Below are 14,314 nucleotides of genomic sequence, written 5' to 3'. Positions count from 1 at the left end.
TGCCACTAATGGCATATGTTTGGTCGAACACACGTTCAAGGTTGGACCATTGTATTGGGATTGTTATGATAAATGTTAGCGAGAGTTATGAAAGGCACACTCTCACACAAGATACCACCCTAGCTGAGGAAGGACGAGAAGTAGAAAGGAGCATCGCTGACACACATACACAGCATAAATGACGGCGCCATCCACATATAATTTTACAACCTGTAATGTGAGGCGCATGGGCTCTATCCACAAGCGGCAACGTATTCAGGCACAATTAGGCAGGCAGGCATACACCCAGATAGTGTTCCTGCAAGAAACACATCTAAATGCCGCTGAGGCCTGTAAACTCTGGAAAAAATGGAGAGGGCAATTATACCACACTACCTATTCGGCGTTTGCGAGGGGTGCAGCTGTGTGGAATAGGGTGGGGATTCTCTTTGAGATACATATCAACACATAGATGGGGATGGCAGATATGCGCTGGTGAGAGGAAAACTGGATGGTATGCCTGTGGTATTGGGTAGCACTTATACCCCAAACACGGGACAAGAAGCCTTCTTAATAAAAGTTAGTACAGTGCTAGCGGAATGGGCCAATTACCTGTGGATGTTGGGTGGGGATTACAACGCAGTTTTAAACACGCAGCTGGATAGGTAACACCCCCGCTCCCTGGAGTGGCAGCAATATGGCAGGCCAAAGCGTTGGAGGCTTGGATGCAAGGATGGGCACCAGTAGACGAATGGCATAGTAAAAATGAAAGAGCGCGCGAATACTCTTTCTATTCCCCAGTACATACACTGCTCACACAGATAGACCGCATTCTATGCTCCCCCACCCTACTGTTGCAAATAGCAGACACAACATATTTGGGCAAAACACTGTCGGATCATAGCCTTCTTGAAATCACTCTTACATGGGGGCAGATACCCGCACCAGTCCCGACATGGAGATTTAGCCCCCAATTGCTTGTAAAGGGCGCCTTCCATGCACATCTGGCCAGCGCAATTGGCAAATACTTTTCCAAGAATGCCGATACTGCCTCTACACCCATAATAGAATGGGAAGCGTTCAAAGTTGTGGTGAGGGGAACAACGACTGGCGCTATAGTAGGAGCGAGGCACACGATTACCTGCTACCTCGCTGAAGTGGAATCCCAGCTTGGAGCCCTAGAGAAAGATGCTGTAGCATCCCAACAGGGGCTGAGAAGCTACAGAAGGTGGGCATAAGATATGCTGAGCTGCTAGAAAGACAGCGGGTGATAGACTACCACGCCCATACACAGAGAGGTGGATAAAGCAGGCACACTGCTAGCACGGATACTCAGGGACCCACCTCCAGCTACCCCAATAACGAATATTCGTTCCCGCCGCGTACCACAGCGACAACCCAGGTGGAAATAAACGATGCATTCCGTGAATATTATGAGTACTTGTATAAGGCCCCCCAAACTGCGCCTCCCCACGCGATGCACTACTTTCTCCAGGCTGCGCAGCACCCTACTCTAACTGCGTATGACCACGAAGCACTGAAATTACCAATCACAGCGGCAGAAATTCAGGAGGCGATTAGGGATCTCCTGCGCAATAATACCCCGGGATTAGACGGCATCCCTGTAGAATTTTACGTAGCATACACAAAAGAGTTAGTGCCCCAACTAGAAAAACTATATAAAGTGGTGCTGGAAAAGGGTGCCTTGCCCACAACCACGATCCAAGCCCTTGTAACCTCCTTACCAAAGCCTGGCAGACATCTCTCAGATGTAACAGCATATAGGCCCCTATCACTCTTAAACACAGAATATAAGATACTAAGCAGGGTACTAGCAGGCCGTCTGCTCCCACATCTCGCTTAGCTAATACACACAGATCAATGTGGGTTTATTACTGGTAGGAGCACTGCCCACAATGTACGCAGACTATACCAAGTGATGTGGGCTATCCCGGAGCGTTTTCCACATGCAGGCTGTCTCTCATTGGATTTCCGTCAAGCGTTTGACACCATGAGCTGGGACTATATGCTGGCTGCCCTGGAAATATTTGGAATTCCCGCGGAAGACCTGAGATAGGTTAAGCTGCTGGACACTGCCCCGACAGCTCGGGCACGAACAGGCGCACATACTTCTAATTCCTACACGATTCATAGGGGTACTAGACAGGGATGCCCACTTTCACCCATGCTCTTTGTGCTGGCATTAGAGCCTTTAGCGCAAAGACTGTGCATGACAGCTGCGGAAAGGGGCATACCAATTGGACCTGTGACCAATGAAATATCCCTATATGCAGACAATATTATACTAAATGTTAAACATATGAACTTTGGGTTCCACTCTATCACGCCAATATTCACTTCATTTTGTGCGCTGGCCAGCTTGGCCATCAACTTTGATAAATCCCTTGCCTTCCCCTTTTCAGCACAGTCAAATTCGGAGGGGAAGAACTTGAAGTTGCCCAAAACATGTTTAAGTACCGGGGGGGTGCAGATTTGCAAAACTCAAAGAGACACACTGGATAGGAGCGTGCAGAGCACGATTGCTTTGCTGCGGTCTCCGACAGCATTCTGGATCACACTCCCGCACTCAGTAGCCAGCCGATTGGCGATAGCCAAAATGTTTTTGCTGCCACAGGTGCTATATTACTTTACTACTCTCCCAATAGTAATCCATCTGAGGGTCTTCAAACTATTAGATTCTATCCTTGTGGAACTAGTATGGGGCACAGGTAGGCACAGGTTTAACCTTATTTAAGCTTCAGCTACCTACCAGTTCCGGGGCAATGGGAGCCCCTGACTTTAGGGCTTACTGCATAGCAAGCCAACTGCAATGGCTTTCGTGCTGGTTGGTGGGGCGTAACCTACATGAGATTGCATGCACACCTAGAGTGCACGAGGGGCTCAGCACTCCTTATTACACACTGGGCGCACATCAGCATCATTACTTCAAGTAGCACTACATTACTGGCAACAAGTGCTAAAATACACTGTGCCAATGATACCCTATGCACCTAATATCCCATTACTGGGACTCCCTACCCCAGTAGGAGTCACATCACGGCACCAGTTGGCTGCATGGGAGAGAGAGAGGGAGTGACCACCGTCGGAGCATTATTTAAGGACGGCACCCTACTGTCTCATGCGGACTTTATTCATGTTCAGGGACTGTTCAACACGCTATTCCTACTGCATGCCAGCATAACCCGATACGTCAGGAGGAACTGGGCCCCGGAGGGTCTGGAACCTCCAACGCATGAACTAATACATATGCTACACTTGATGGGAATAGATAGACACTTAACAAAATGGCTCTACATAAGCATAAGGGGAAATTTACCCTCGCCCGCTGCGGATGAAGTGACATATAGATTTGGGAGAGGCCCTAACATATAAAGCATGGAAATCCCTTCTTGCCTACCCCAAAGCAGTTTCACGCAATTCACACTTTACATTCATTCAATATATGATCACGCAACAGGCATACCTAACACCGCCAAACCTGCACAAGATGTTCCCCACAGTGGCAGCGAATTGTCCCCGATGTATAGAGGCAGCTGCCGACTTCATCCATATGATGTGGGCCTGTCCTGCACTGTCCTCATATTGGACGCAAATAGCACGAGCACTGGAGGAATTGGTGAGCGGGCAAACATGGAACATAGCAAAGAGCTGTCTACTGGGGCTTTACCCACACCACAAGGGATATAAGGTACAGGCGCAATTCGCAGACCTGGCACTTATACATGTGCAAAGCGTCTCATAACCACACATTGGAAATCAGTAAGACCACCAGCGCTCGCTACTTGGAAGGCGGAAGTAGAACACTGGGGCCTGGCCGAAAGCGGGGCGATACATAGGGAAGAAAAACAAGGCCTACGTAAAATACCCATTGCCATGTCCTGGGATGTATTAATGGAGGCATTGAAAGCCCGGGACTGGGATGAACAGCAAGAGAATACAACCAATGCGCCTGTAGTACCATCAAAACAATTAATCACACCACACAAAATATGTATTGAGGGGCAGACTGGCGAGGTAGTATAGGTCACTGAAGTGGACAGGGTTTGGGTGGAGCCCCGCTCCTCTTGTAGCAACCCCACATATTAACTCGAAGTGTGCATAGAGTGGATATTAAACTCTTAAGATAGGAAGAATTTGCCCTAGGCTTTCTGTATAAACAATTGTGAGTGTTGCTGCCCAGTAAGTTAACTCTTTGGAGGGGCGTGGTGGAGATGAGGGGGGTTTGAATTAGGGCTCAATAGTAATAAGGACGCACTGCAACAGTCAATGACCTTTGAATTTTTTTTACAACCTAACGCACAGTTACAAGATATTGTCTGTACCAATTTCTTTTTTTCATGTGAAGGACACCATTCCAAGTGTGCTAGAAAATGTTGTATGTTAGACTGTTTATTCAGATTCTGTATCCATGCATGATGTCTAAAGCATGTAATATGTTGCTCCTTGCTAAAATCAATAAAAACTTGTTTTAAAAAAAAAAAGAGAGAGACACCCTGGGCTCTTTCGCAACCCTGAATCAGGGTGGTTTTGCTTCCTCGCTTATCAACCTCACTCTTGCCCCTCAACTTCAATCAAGAACCACCAACATTGCGAAGGAGATTTTCTACCCTTGTGGAATGTTTACTACTAAATGGGGCACACTTAAAGACCCACTGACACCTTTCACATGTGTACTAAAATGTACAGTGGCACCAAGCTACTGCAATGAGTCACTGTTTTCATTGTCAATCATCATGAAATCTAGAGACAATTTTTTTGAGTCCAGTCCTTTACACTAGAGGATTGAATCTGGTCTGAAAACTCATGTTTTACATACTTTCCAAATTGAAGCTCTCCCACAAAATTAAGCTGCTTTCATAGAATGTAATATTCTTGATAGTCTTTAAATCTGAGGCATGGAAAGAGAGTTTCCGGCCCTTGGTGCCTCAGTAACAAACACAATCTTTCATCAGGACCAGGTAGTACTTGAAACGCACTGCTCCTTTGCTCCAAAGGTCTTGCATGAATCCTACTTCAATTGACAACTTACCTTCTACTCACATCTAGCTTCACACCTCCTTAGTTAAGGTGGAAGTAAATGTAGGAGAGTAGGGTCTGCTTCACATGTTTACCCCCACTTTTTGCTGGTGCTTCACTGTTTTTCGACTGGGACCCTGCTATTCAGGGCTCCAGCCTAGCTGCTTCCTCTCTAAATTTATTGCATGTACTTTAGGAACACTCCAGATTGGATTCTGGGGTACCCTTGTGAGTCCCTAGTATATGGTATACTATGTACCAAGGGCATAGGTACCCAAGAGGCCTACCAGGGGCTGAAGCATGTATTGAGCCACCCCTGGAAAGCCCTTCAAGTTGACACCACAGGTCAGCTACTGCAGCCTGGGTAAGGTGGTGCATGCACCCCTTACTGAGGTATAGGTTCACTATACCTCACCTATCACTGCACATAGTAACCTATTAGTCACCCCTATGGCAGGCCTTATCAATCCTGAAGGCAGGGTGCATGGTTATATGTGAGAGGGTGCCCAGGCATGAGCTGAGCCCCTCTGCAGACTTCGGAATCTCTTCTCTGTGGTTGTCAGAGGTGCAGCCTGACGATATACTTTTAAGTGCATTATATCTAAAACGGTTAATGCTAACTTTGGACTGGCTGCACAGAAACATGTCGTGTTTGGTGTCAAACACCTTGGAATTATACCCCCACATCAATTCCTGATGTGAGGATATGATCCCACCCTTCTAGAGGGAGAGACATGGCAGTACTGGTATACCCGGTAGAAATCTAACAGATCCCTGGCATCACAAAATGGATGCTGCAGCCACAGACACGGGTCAGGCCTCCTGCTGCTGACCGAAACACCGGCAGGGGAGGCCTGGACAATAGGTTTGCTGTCACAGGGAGGTGTAACCACCTCCCAGACAGGCTTATGTGTATTGGGCCTGGGTGGGAGCACTCTCAGAGTGCTTTGAAGTCCTGCACTGGGGGCACATTTGGTGTCCCTGTGCATAGTCCAACTCAAACCGGTTCAGGGGCTTCCAGGCCCTGCTCTGGCGCGAAACTGGACAAAGGAAATGGGTGTAGCCACCCCTCTTTCCAAACCTTCTCATAGGTGGGTCCCCAGAGTTAGTCCAACCCCTTCCTTAGGTATAAGTAAGGAACCTCTGTAACCAGAACTTTAAATAGACCTGGATGAAACTCTGAAGCTGAATCCTGGAACTTTGACGCTCTACTAACGACTAGAGGACTGACGAAATCTCCCAGGAATAGTATTTCCAGACATCTCAGAGGCCGACCTGAGTCCCCAGCAAAGCTGAGACCCGCAGCCCTCGTGAGTAGTGTGGAACCGGAACTCCTGGTCACCGTGCACTTTTGCAAGTGCATTGACTTCTCGACATCTCTTGAAGTCGTGCTTGGGGTTACTTATAGCCCCCACCTCGAGCAGAGAATCCACGAAGATTGTCGGCTTAGTCACCCTGAGTGACCCGTGAGCTGACATTTTGTGTTTCCTCTCGAGGTCCCTTCGCGATCCCTGGTCCATCGACTGGTGGGTTCCTGCGGGGGTAACTTTGATTTTCCTTGGGCTTCCCTGGTTGCTCCAGACGTGCCCCGACTCCCAACCAAGTGGTGAGTCCCTCAGACCTTGCTGGTCTGCACTGAAGCATCTTTCTCCTTTCTGCGTGGGTTGCTGTTGCCAAGGCTTGTTGTGTCCAATCCGGGCACCGATGCTGCAGCACTCGACATCCTTCGTGGGACAGCTCGAATCCAGCTCCTGGTCATCCTCGACACCTCCTGGTCCTCTTGGCTGAAGAGTCAAGCTTCCCCTTCTTCACCTGAAATTACCCGAAATCAGAGGGCATCCGCCTATCGTCCTCCTGCTCACTGGCAAGTGACCTAGACTCTGTACCTTCTGCTTTCAGGTTCTTCTCGACTTCGATCCAGGCTTGGATCTCTTTGGACACTTCGCATCTTCCCAGCAGCAGCACTTCTTTGCCAGCTCTGATTGAAATCAACGACACGACCTGACACCATTTGACACCTATGCACCCGGCTCCCTTGGGTGAGGTAACACGAGTACTCCGGTTCTCCCGTGGGTGTTGACCCTAGAACTTCCTAAGTCCCAAAGGGCTTGGTCCCGACTCGTTTCCAAGTGTCCCTAATCTTTAAAAATCTAACCGCGACTTTCCCCATAGAAGCTAACGGGAGCTCGCGGCTGTGTTCTCACACTGCACAGGGCCCCCGTGGGTCCCCTGTGTCACTGAATGTGCAGTTCCTCAGAGGGGGTGGGGGAAGCAAGTCTCTCATTGAATGCCCTCACACACCTAGCAAGGTGTCATGCTTCATCATTGGGCTGTGCTCCTTGTCGGGGCGGCGCTGCAATGCCCGACGGGCTCCCGCGAAGGGGCTCTTTGCCGGAGATCTTTTAAGAGAAAGCTGTTTGGTGCATGAGGGTGAGTGATCTGTGTAGTGAGTAAGTGTGAAGGGTGATTTAAAATAGGTTTAGCACTGCCCTGAGGGAATTAATTTTATCCACGGGGTGTGCTACCCTAATTAAAATGTGTGGGCCCTGTATGGATATGTAATGATGTAATGATCCACAGGGTTTAGTATGTGTGCGTGGTCGACATGTTTCTTGCCTGTTGCCCCTAACGGGTCACTCGGCAATTCTTCAGGACCGATGTCTAAAGAGTATGTGTTCCAAAACTCTAACACTACTACAAGACCGGTGCCGTAAAAAATATTTATATCACCAGCGTTTTAAATTGAAGATCTAGGGAATGTGAAGAACCTGGAAGGAAGAGAGCTGCAATAAAGTAAAATAAAAGAGAGGAAATCACAACTAATTGAAGCAATTCATCTCACATGGTTCGGGAGACAACAATATCCTCAATGGTGTCATGGTGCTCATGTGAGATCAGTAGGTCCATGAGGTGTAATGCCCGTGGGCAAACTGGTGAAAGGAGAGTAATAAAAACAAAAACAACAGTAGAACCTCAGAGATCGTGGTTGTGTGTAACAATAGTAACTCTAAACGTGAAGGCTAAATCGCCATAGGAGTAAGGATCGTAAACATGCACAACAGTCGAAATTGCGACCAGTGAACGCGCTTCAGAAGGTAGAACAAATTGCATGTGAGCCCGATTGGAGAGTGTCACAGGGCTGAGGGTCCAGGGGAGGTGTCACCGAAGACAATAGACTGGTGGTTGCCTTTCTTTCCTTATCAGCAGGACGAGTGGCGAACAACCTACGAAGAAGACGAGAGCCCCATGGGCTCTGGGTACTGCACCTTTACCTGGAAGACAACAGAAGCCGGACCCACCCCCTAGTATGACGTAACAGCCACTGCACCAAGAAGAGAGGATGAACCCCGGAAGGAGGTGTGTCTTTTCACCGACGCACAAGAGGAGGGTGAAGAACACCAAGAAAAAGAAAGCGGTCGCGAACCGAGGAAAGAGGAACACGAATACCAACCAGCGAAGAAAACGCCGGGAACTTGAAGACGTCGGGAGAGCCCAGGGAAGGCCCGGAACACGCTTCATCCCGCCACGCTCCCGGAGGAGCGTGGATAACCCAGGTATGCAATAGGTTCCTGGGCTGGGTAGGGAGGCGGGAGAGGCCGGACGCCTAGGGCACGTTTATAGAACTGGGCCCTCACTTGCACTACCCCGTCCTTAATACTCATCACTCGCTGGAAGGTGCTCCCTCACTTCCCCCTTCCCAGAGTACATACAACAACCCAGCACTGACCTGCTTCTCTCTTTTCCTTCACACGAGCCATTCCCACGCCGTGGAGTAAGGTGAAAAGGAGAGAAGAAGACCGGGACATTTAGAAGACGCCGCCAGAAGAGAAGAGAGTCTGAGAATCCATGAAACTCCTCTGTTTTTTTCTTTTTCCCTTTATACCAAAAGTACAATCTGGCATCAATAAAGAGATCTATACAAAGAAAATAAAACCTTACTTAAGCCCACAAAGAGACGTGTCTATCCATTCTGATCCGCTAACAGAGAGCTACGACATGTGGTGCGAGAACCCTGCATGAAAGGGGAGCTCATGCTCGTTATTTGCGCATGCTGTCCCTCAATCCTTTATATCAGGGAAAGTGCTCATTAGTAGCATGTAAAATGGCTACTCACCCCCACTGGTGGGGTCGTGGGTAGACGAGGTTGCCTTGTGAGTGATTCGTTGCTCACCCTGTAAAATAAATAAACAAACACCCAAATTCGCAGGTTCAACGGGGAGTGTTGATATGCAATCTTACCGGTAGTAGATTACTTGGGCGGTTCAGGTACATGGTACTCACGTAGAGGGGGGCGCCCAACTAGCGATGCTCCTACCCTGACTCAGGCTCCCGTAGTGGGCAATGCCGCCGGGAAAATGAAATTACGTAAGGAAATGACGGGTTGACGACTAGACCGGCATAGTTGTCGGCCATCTTGGGAGTGAAATCAACCTCAATAGTAACTTTATTGGCAACTAAGAGTTACTGGCGGACAAAGTACGCGGGAGCAATTACCCATGGAAGTGAATGTATCGGTATTGCTTAGTAGATTCATGGTTGGGTGCAATCCTAGAAGTGCCCTCGGTTTTGAGATGTACGTACAGCTGATTGAATGCGCGCATATCAGTTAGCGCTATGTATTCATACCTGGTTGGATGTAAAGAAAGACATACTGCCCATACAATTGAAGGAGCAGAGTGCGCTATGTTAAAAATGTACAACACCACAAGTATATTGTATTTGGATGGTGCATTAATTTAAGCAAAGGGCAGTATTAAACTAGGTTTTTGGATGTGTAGGGGGTTCATTATGTATTGTTAACAACCACCCAAGGGATGTCATCCTTCAAGCCGTTGGTATTGCTGGAAATTTTAAAAATCAATTTTTGTTCCCTTCTGAAAAGGGCATCTTTGCTGATTGTGGGGTATGCTTCAAGAATGGACCAGCTGATATCGTTGGCAGTGTGATTGGTTTCTATGAAATGCGTACACATCTTTGTGTTATCCCTCCTGCACCTGATGCTACTGTGGTGCTCAGAGATTCTGATCTTTACGGGGTGAGTTGTCATGCCCACATATAAGAGTTGGCATGAGCATTTTATCAGATAAACACAATTGCGAGTGTTACAATTAGTATGTGTCCTTTGTACCCAGGTTAGGTTATCTGACAAGGTGATTGATTTGCTGGCTTTTGTAAGCGGGCACACTATACACAAGGGTAGTGGCCCGTGACCGGTGGTAAGTTCCAAAGTCGATTGGTAGTAGGGGATTCTCTCCTTGGTTTGGTTCTTATTAGAAGATTCTTTAGATTGTTTGTGGTCTTGAATGCGAATCTGGGTGGAGGTACCGGGCAGTCGCCTGTATCCAGGATCTTCCAGTGTTTTTTTATGATATTTTTGATCATATTTGATTCAGGAGTGTAGGTGGTAACGCACGTCATTTGATCGGTGGTGTTTTTTTCATTGGTTTTTAGGAGTGTCTCCCTGTTGGTGTTGCGTGCCCTTTTGCATGCAGATTTTACAGACCCGATGGGGTATTCCCGTCTTGTTAGGTGGTTTGTGAGTTCAGCGGCCTGTGCGTTGAAGTCCTCCAATTTGCTACAGTTCCGTCTGAGCCTTAGGTATGGTCCATAGGGCACGAGTACTCCGGTGCTCCCGTGGGTGTTGACCCTAGAACTTCCTAAGTCCCAAAGGATTTGGTCCTGACTCATTTCTAAGTGTCCCTAATCTTTAAAAATCTAACCGCGACTTTCCCCATAGAAGCTAATGGGAGCTTGCGGCTGTGTTCTCATACTGCACACGGCCCCCGTGGGTCTCCTGTGTCACTACCTTGGGTGGTTCCTTGGGGTCCCAGCGATTCTACAGGCTCTAGGCCTTGAGTCTAGTTAAGTTGTGGTTCTTATACCACTATTTTAGTATATGGCTATTTTACTGTCATATTTGAAGTGTAACCTATGTGTCTTTACCTCTTGCCTCATAAAGAGGCTAGGAGGGTATGTCTAGAAATAAATACATATATTTTATATATATACCTGGTGTGATTGTCTTTCATTTAGCCATTCAAGAGATTATAGACTGGTAAAACAAGATGCTTTACAGTCCTTCAAGACTTAGCCTGAAGGCTGCTCTCCAGCTACCACTAGGATAGCTTTCAATAAAGGTTGTCTTTAACCTATAACCAATAAGGGGACTGGTACAGGGTGCCCACTATAACTAGTGGACAGCATATACCAGGCCAACTTCTCACAGTAAAGAGCATTATTATAAGGCAGACAATTTAATTACACCTCAACAAGACTTTATCACATACGCTGGTGCGGATGCAGGTATGGTGGAAGCCTAAATATTAGGAGGGAGTCAACATAAAGAAAACATTACTTTATACCTCATTTCAATGCATGCCTTACCTTCTTTCCTATGTCATGTTTGATAACTTCTTGAACTAGCACATCTGTTAGTGTTTTGAAATCAGTCACAAACTTCTTGTTCTTCTCTCCTTCCTTTTTTTCTTCTATTAAAAGCTGGAAAAGCGATTCCTCCAGTCGCACAGCACGAGCGATACATGCTGCTTTTTCAGCGGAGCGCACGAGCTCACGGAGCACCGCAGACATTTTGTGTTATTTAATCTGTAGTTAAAAAGACAATGAAAAAGACCTTAATCCCGATATGTTTATATGTTTAAAAACAATCAGTGGAAAGCAGCATATGATCTTATTAGCCAGCAGTGTATATCCTACATTTTTCTACAACAGTCGTCGTCCATAGTTGCTTGGTGTAATATGTGGGTTTGCAAAGGGTGAATGAAAACACCAACGAATAACACTTCAATAATAATTCAATTTAGGTATACTGCAAAAGAATATTCACAACAAGTCTAAATTAACCCTTAAAATACTTTTTGCTCAGCTAGGAGGATACTAATAAGGCAGACTCAACCTTCCATCCTCTCCAAATGGATAAACAGAATTCCAAAAATTGGGTAATTGTAGCATCTGTGCATAGAAATGGCTAAAGTGCAGGATGTAGAGATATTGGTTAGTCCCCTGTGCTTTTTTAGGTCTCGCCTACACAGTGCGCATGAGCTACATAGGAAAAAGATCTCTTGTAATCGATTCAGTTTTGGCCTAAAAAACGTGCAAGCGTTGCATTGCTTTCAATGGCAACGCGTGCACATTTGGTGATTCCCTTGCGGGAGAGAGCTTTGACAGATGGCTACTGCTCGTTCCCGCAAGGGAAACAGGCGCAGGCCCCCTCCTCTCTCCCCTCCCCCTACTGCCTCCTCATCTTTGAGCACGAGGCGAGAACTGTCTAACCAGAAGTAAAGTAGGCGTGTTACGAGCACCCAGCCAATGCGTTGTTGTCTAGTAAAGCCGGAAGTGACGCATGTGGGTGGTCGGTCTGTTCTGTTGTACATTTGTTTTGTACTCGCTTTATTGTATACGCTGAACAGAGCTTAATACTTGCCAAGTTTTGAAGGTGAAGCAACTGTAGTCTGAGCAACGCTCGAGTATTCTGTAAAGAAAGAGTAGGCTCTGTAGGGATTCAAGCAGCGCAGGTAGCCGAGCAAAGACCCCCCTGCATACGTTGTCTAGCTTCTATTTCCCATGAGGCACAGGGTCAGACTGATTTGCATATGGTCATGTCTGAACTGGGGTGGTGGAGTGAGCTAAAGAATGATGATGCATTAAACCCAGATCAGTTGACTGGGGGTGAGTGCTTGCAATGTTCAACACTCTGTCCATCATCCCCTTTGGTTTTGCTTTGTTCGCCCTAAGTTGGCAGGGTATGCCCAGACGTGGGTCCCTTGCTCACTTTGCCACTGGATTCAAGCAAGCCTGGCTGATTAGCCAGAAACCGGTCCAAGGATGCTTGTTTCCGGTCCAGGGAAGACATGGCTTGGCAGTTCGGGCTGGACTGTTCCCATGAGGCACAGGGTCAGACTGATTTGCATATGGTCGTGTCTGAACTGGGGTGGCGGAGTGAGCTAAAGAATGATGATGGATTAAACCCAGATCAGTTTACTGGGGGTGAGTGCTTGCAATGTTCAACACTCCGTCCATCATCCCCTTTGGTTTTGCTTTGTTCGCCCTAAGTTGGCAGGGCATGCCCAGACGTGGGTCCCTTGCTCACTTTTCCACTGGATTCAAGCTAGCCTGGCTGATTAGCCAGAAACCGGTCCCAGGATGCTTGTTTCCGGTCCAGGGAAGACATGGCTTGGCAGTTCGGGCTGGACTGTTCCCATGAGGCAGAGGGTCAGACTGATTTGCATATGGTCATGTCTGAACTGGGGTGGCGGAGTGAGCTAAAGAATGATGATGGATTAAACCCAGATCGGTTGACTGGGGGTAAGTGCTTGCAATGTTCAACACTCCCATCATCCCCTTTGGTTTTGCTAGCTTCTGTTTCCGCCACTTGTGAAAGGAATTGAATGTTGGAGTCACAACCTTTACAGAAAGGCATCCCCGGTATTCCTATTTTTTTAGGGGTACTCTACGAGCACCTTGTTCTTTAAGACTGCCTGCGTAAAGCGCCATGTGTGCTCACTTCCCAAACATGCTCCAGTTGTTTAAGCTTGTCGTCTTGCATGGTCCGCTTGTCTTTGCTTTTTTTACTACTTCCCAGGATGCCGTGGGATCAAGTCTGTTAAAATTTCCTGACATCGCTTCAAAGATAGCAGGGGGTGGGGGCAGGGCTCACGTGGAAAACGAGGAGCGCTGAACTTGGGAATCGAGCTTGCGTGGGGGGTGGGAGGCAGGCTTGTGTGTGGAGGAACCGGCAGCATTGTGTCCTAAGACACTCGTGACTTATGGGATGGGAGGGGATGGGGGCCATGGTAGTAAACGTATACAGGCTTATCCAATGCCAAGTGAGAACAAACACCCCATTCGGATGTGAGGTCTTGGCTGCTGTGTTAAATTAGATTTTTTCAGGGTGTAAAGCATTTGTTATTGGTGATGAGACTTCTGTAAGGTTTGGAGGTGTGTGCTGCATGAAAGGTAGGGATCCTTTCTAGTGTAAGGAGTCATGTTATGGAAACCGGGGAATGGGGCTAGCTGGGAGCACAGCAGCACACCGAGCTGTGCTTCAGTCCGCTTAGGAATGAACAAACAAGACACACTGGGGTCTGGTGTCTTGAGTCTCCTGGGAGGTCATGTAGGAGGGTGACAAATAAATCGCTCCACGGCCCTCCCAGTGCGCAACAAAACGGTCGTAAACAGCTGAACTCCCATAAACTGTTCTTGGCGAGAGGTGCTTGGCAAGTACAGTTTGTTTACTCAGCAACTTTGTCCAGCATCCTTTCTACCAGAGAGGGTGGGCACA

At 47.6% G+C, this 14,314-nt stretch overlaps 1 protein-coding gene across 2 annotated transcripts in view; it reads right to left on the bottom strand.

Moving 5' to 3' along the window:
* INPP1 (inositol polyphosphate-1-phosphatase) overlaps nucleotides 1-14,314 on the bottom strand; it is a 134,856-nt gene that overhangs the window by 74,162 nt on the left and 46,380 nt on the right. For both annotated transcript variants that reach the window (XM_085648809.1, XM_085648808.1), the window contains one exon: nucleotides 11,401-11,619. In XM_085648809.1, the coding sequence (XP_085504935.1) occupies nucleotides 11,401-11,604 (204 nt within the window). In that variant the 5' untranslated portion in view covers nucleotides 11,605-11,619. The remainder of the gene's footprint in view (nucleotides 1-11,400; nucleotides 11,620-14,314) is intronic.

The sequence above is a fragment of the Triturus cristatus genome, chromosome 3_2 (genome assembly GCF_964204655.1).
Source record: "Triturus cristatus chromosome 3_2, aTriCri1.1, whole genome shotgun sequence".
Classification (NCBI taxonomy): Eukaryota; Metazoa; Chordata; class Amphibia; order Caudata; family Salamandridae; genus Triturus; species Triturus cristatus.
The sequence above is the reverse complement of the archived record's forward strand: the minus strand, read 5'-3'. Positions and strand labels throughout refer to the sequence as shown.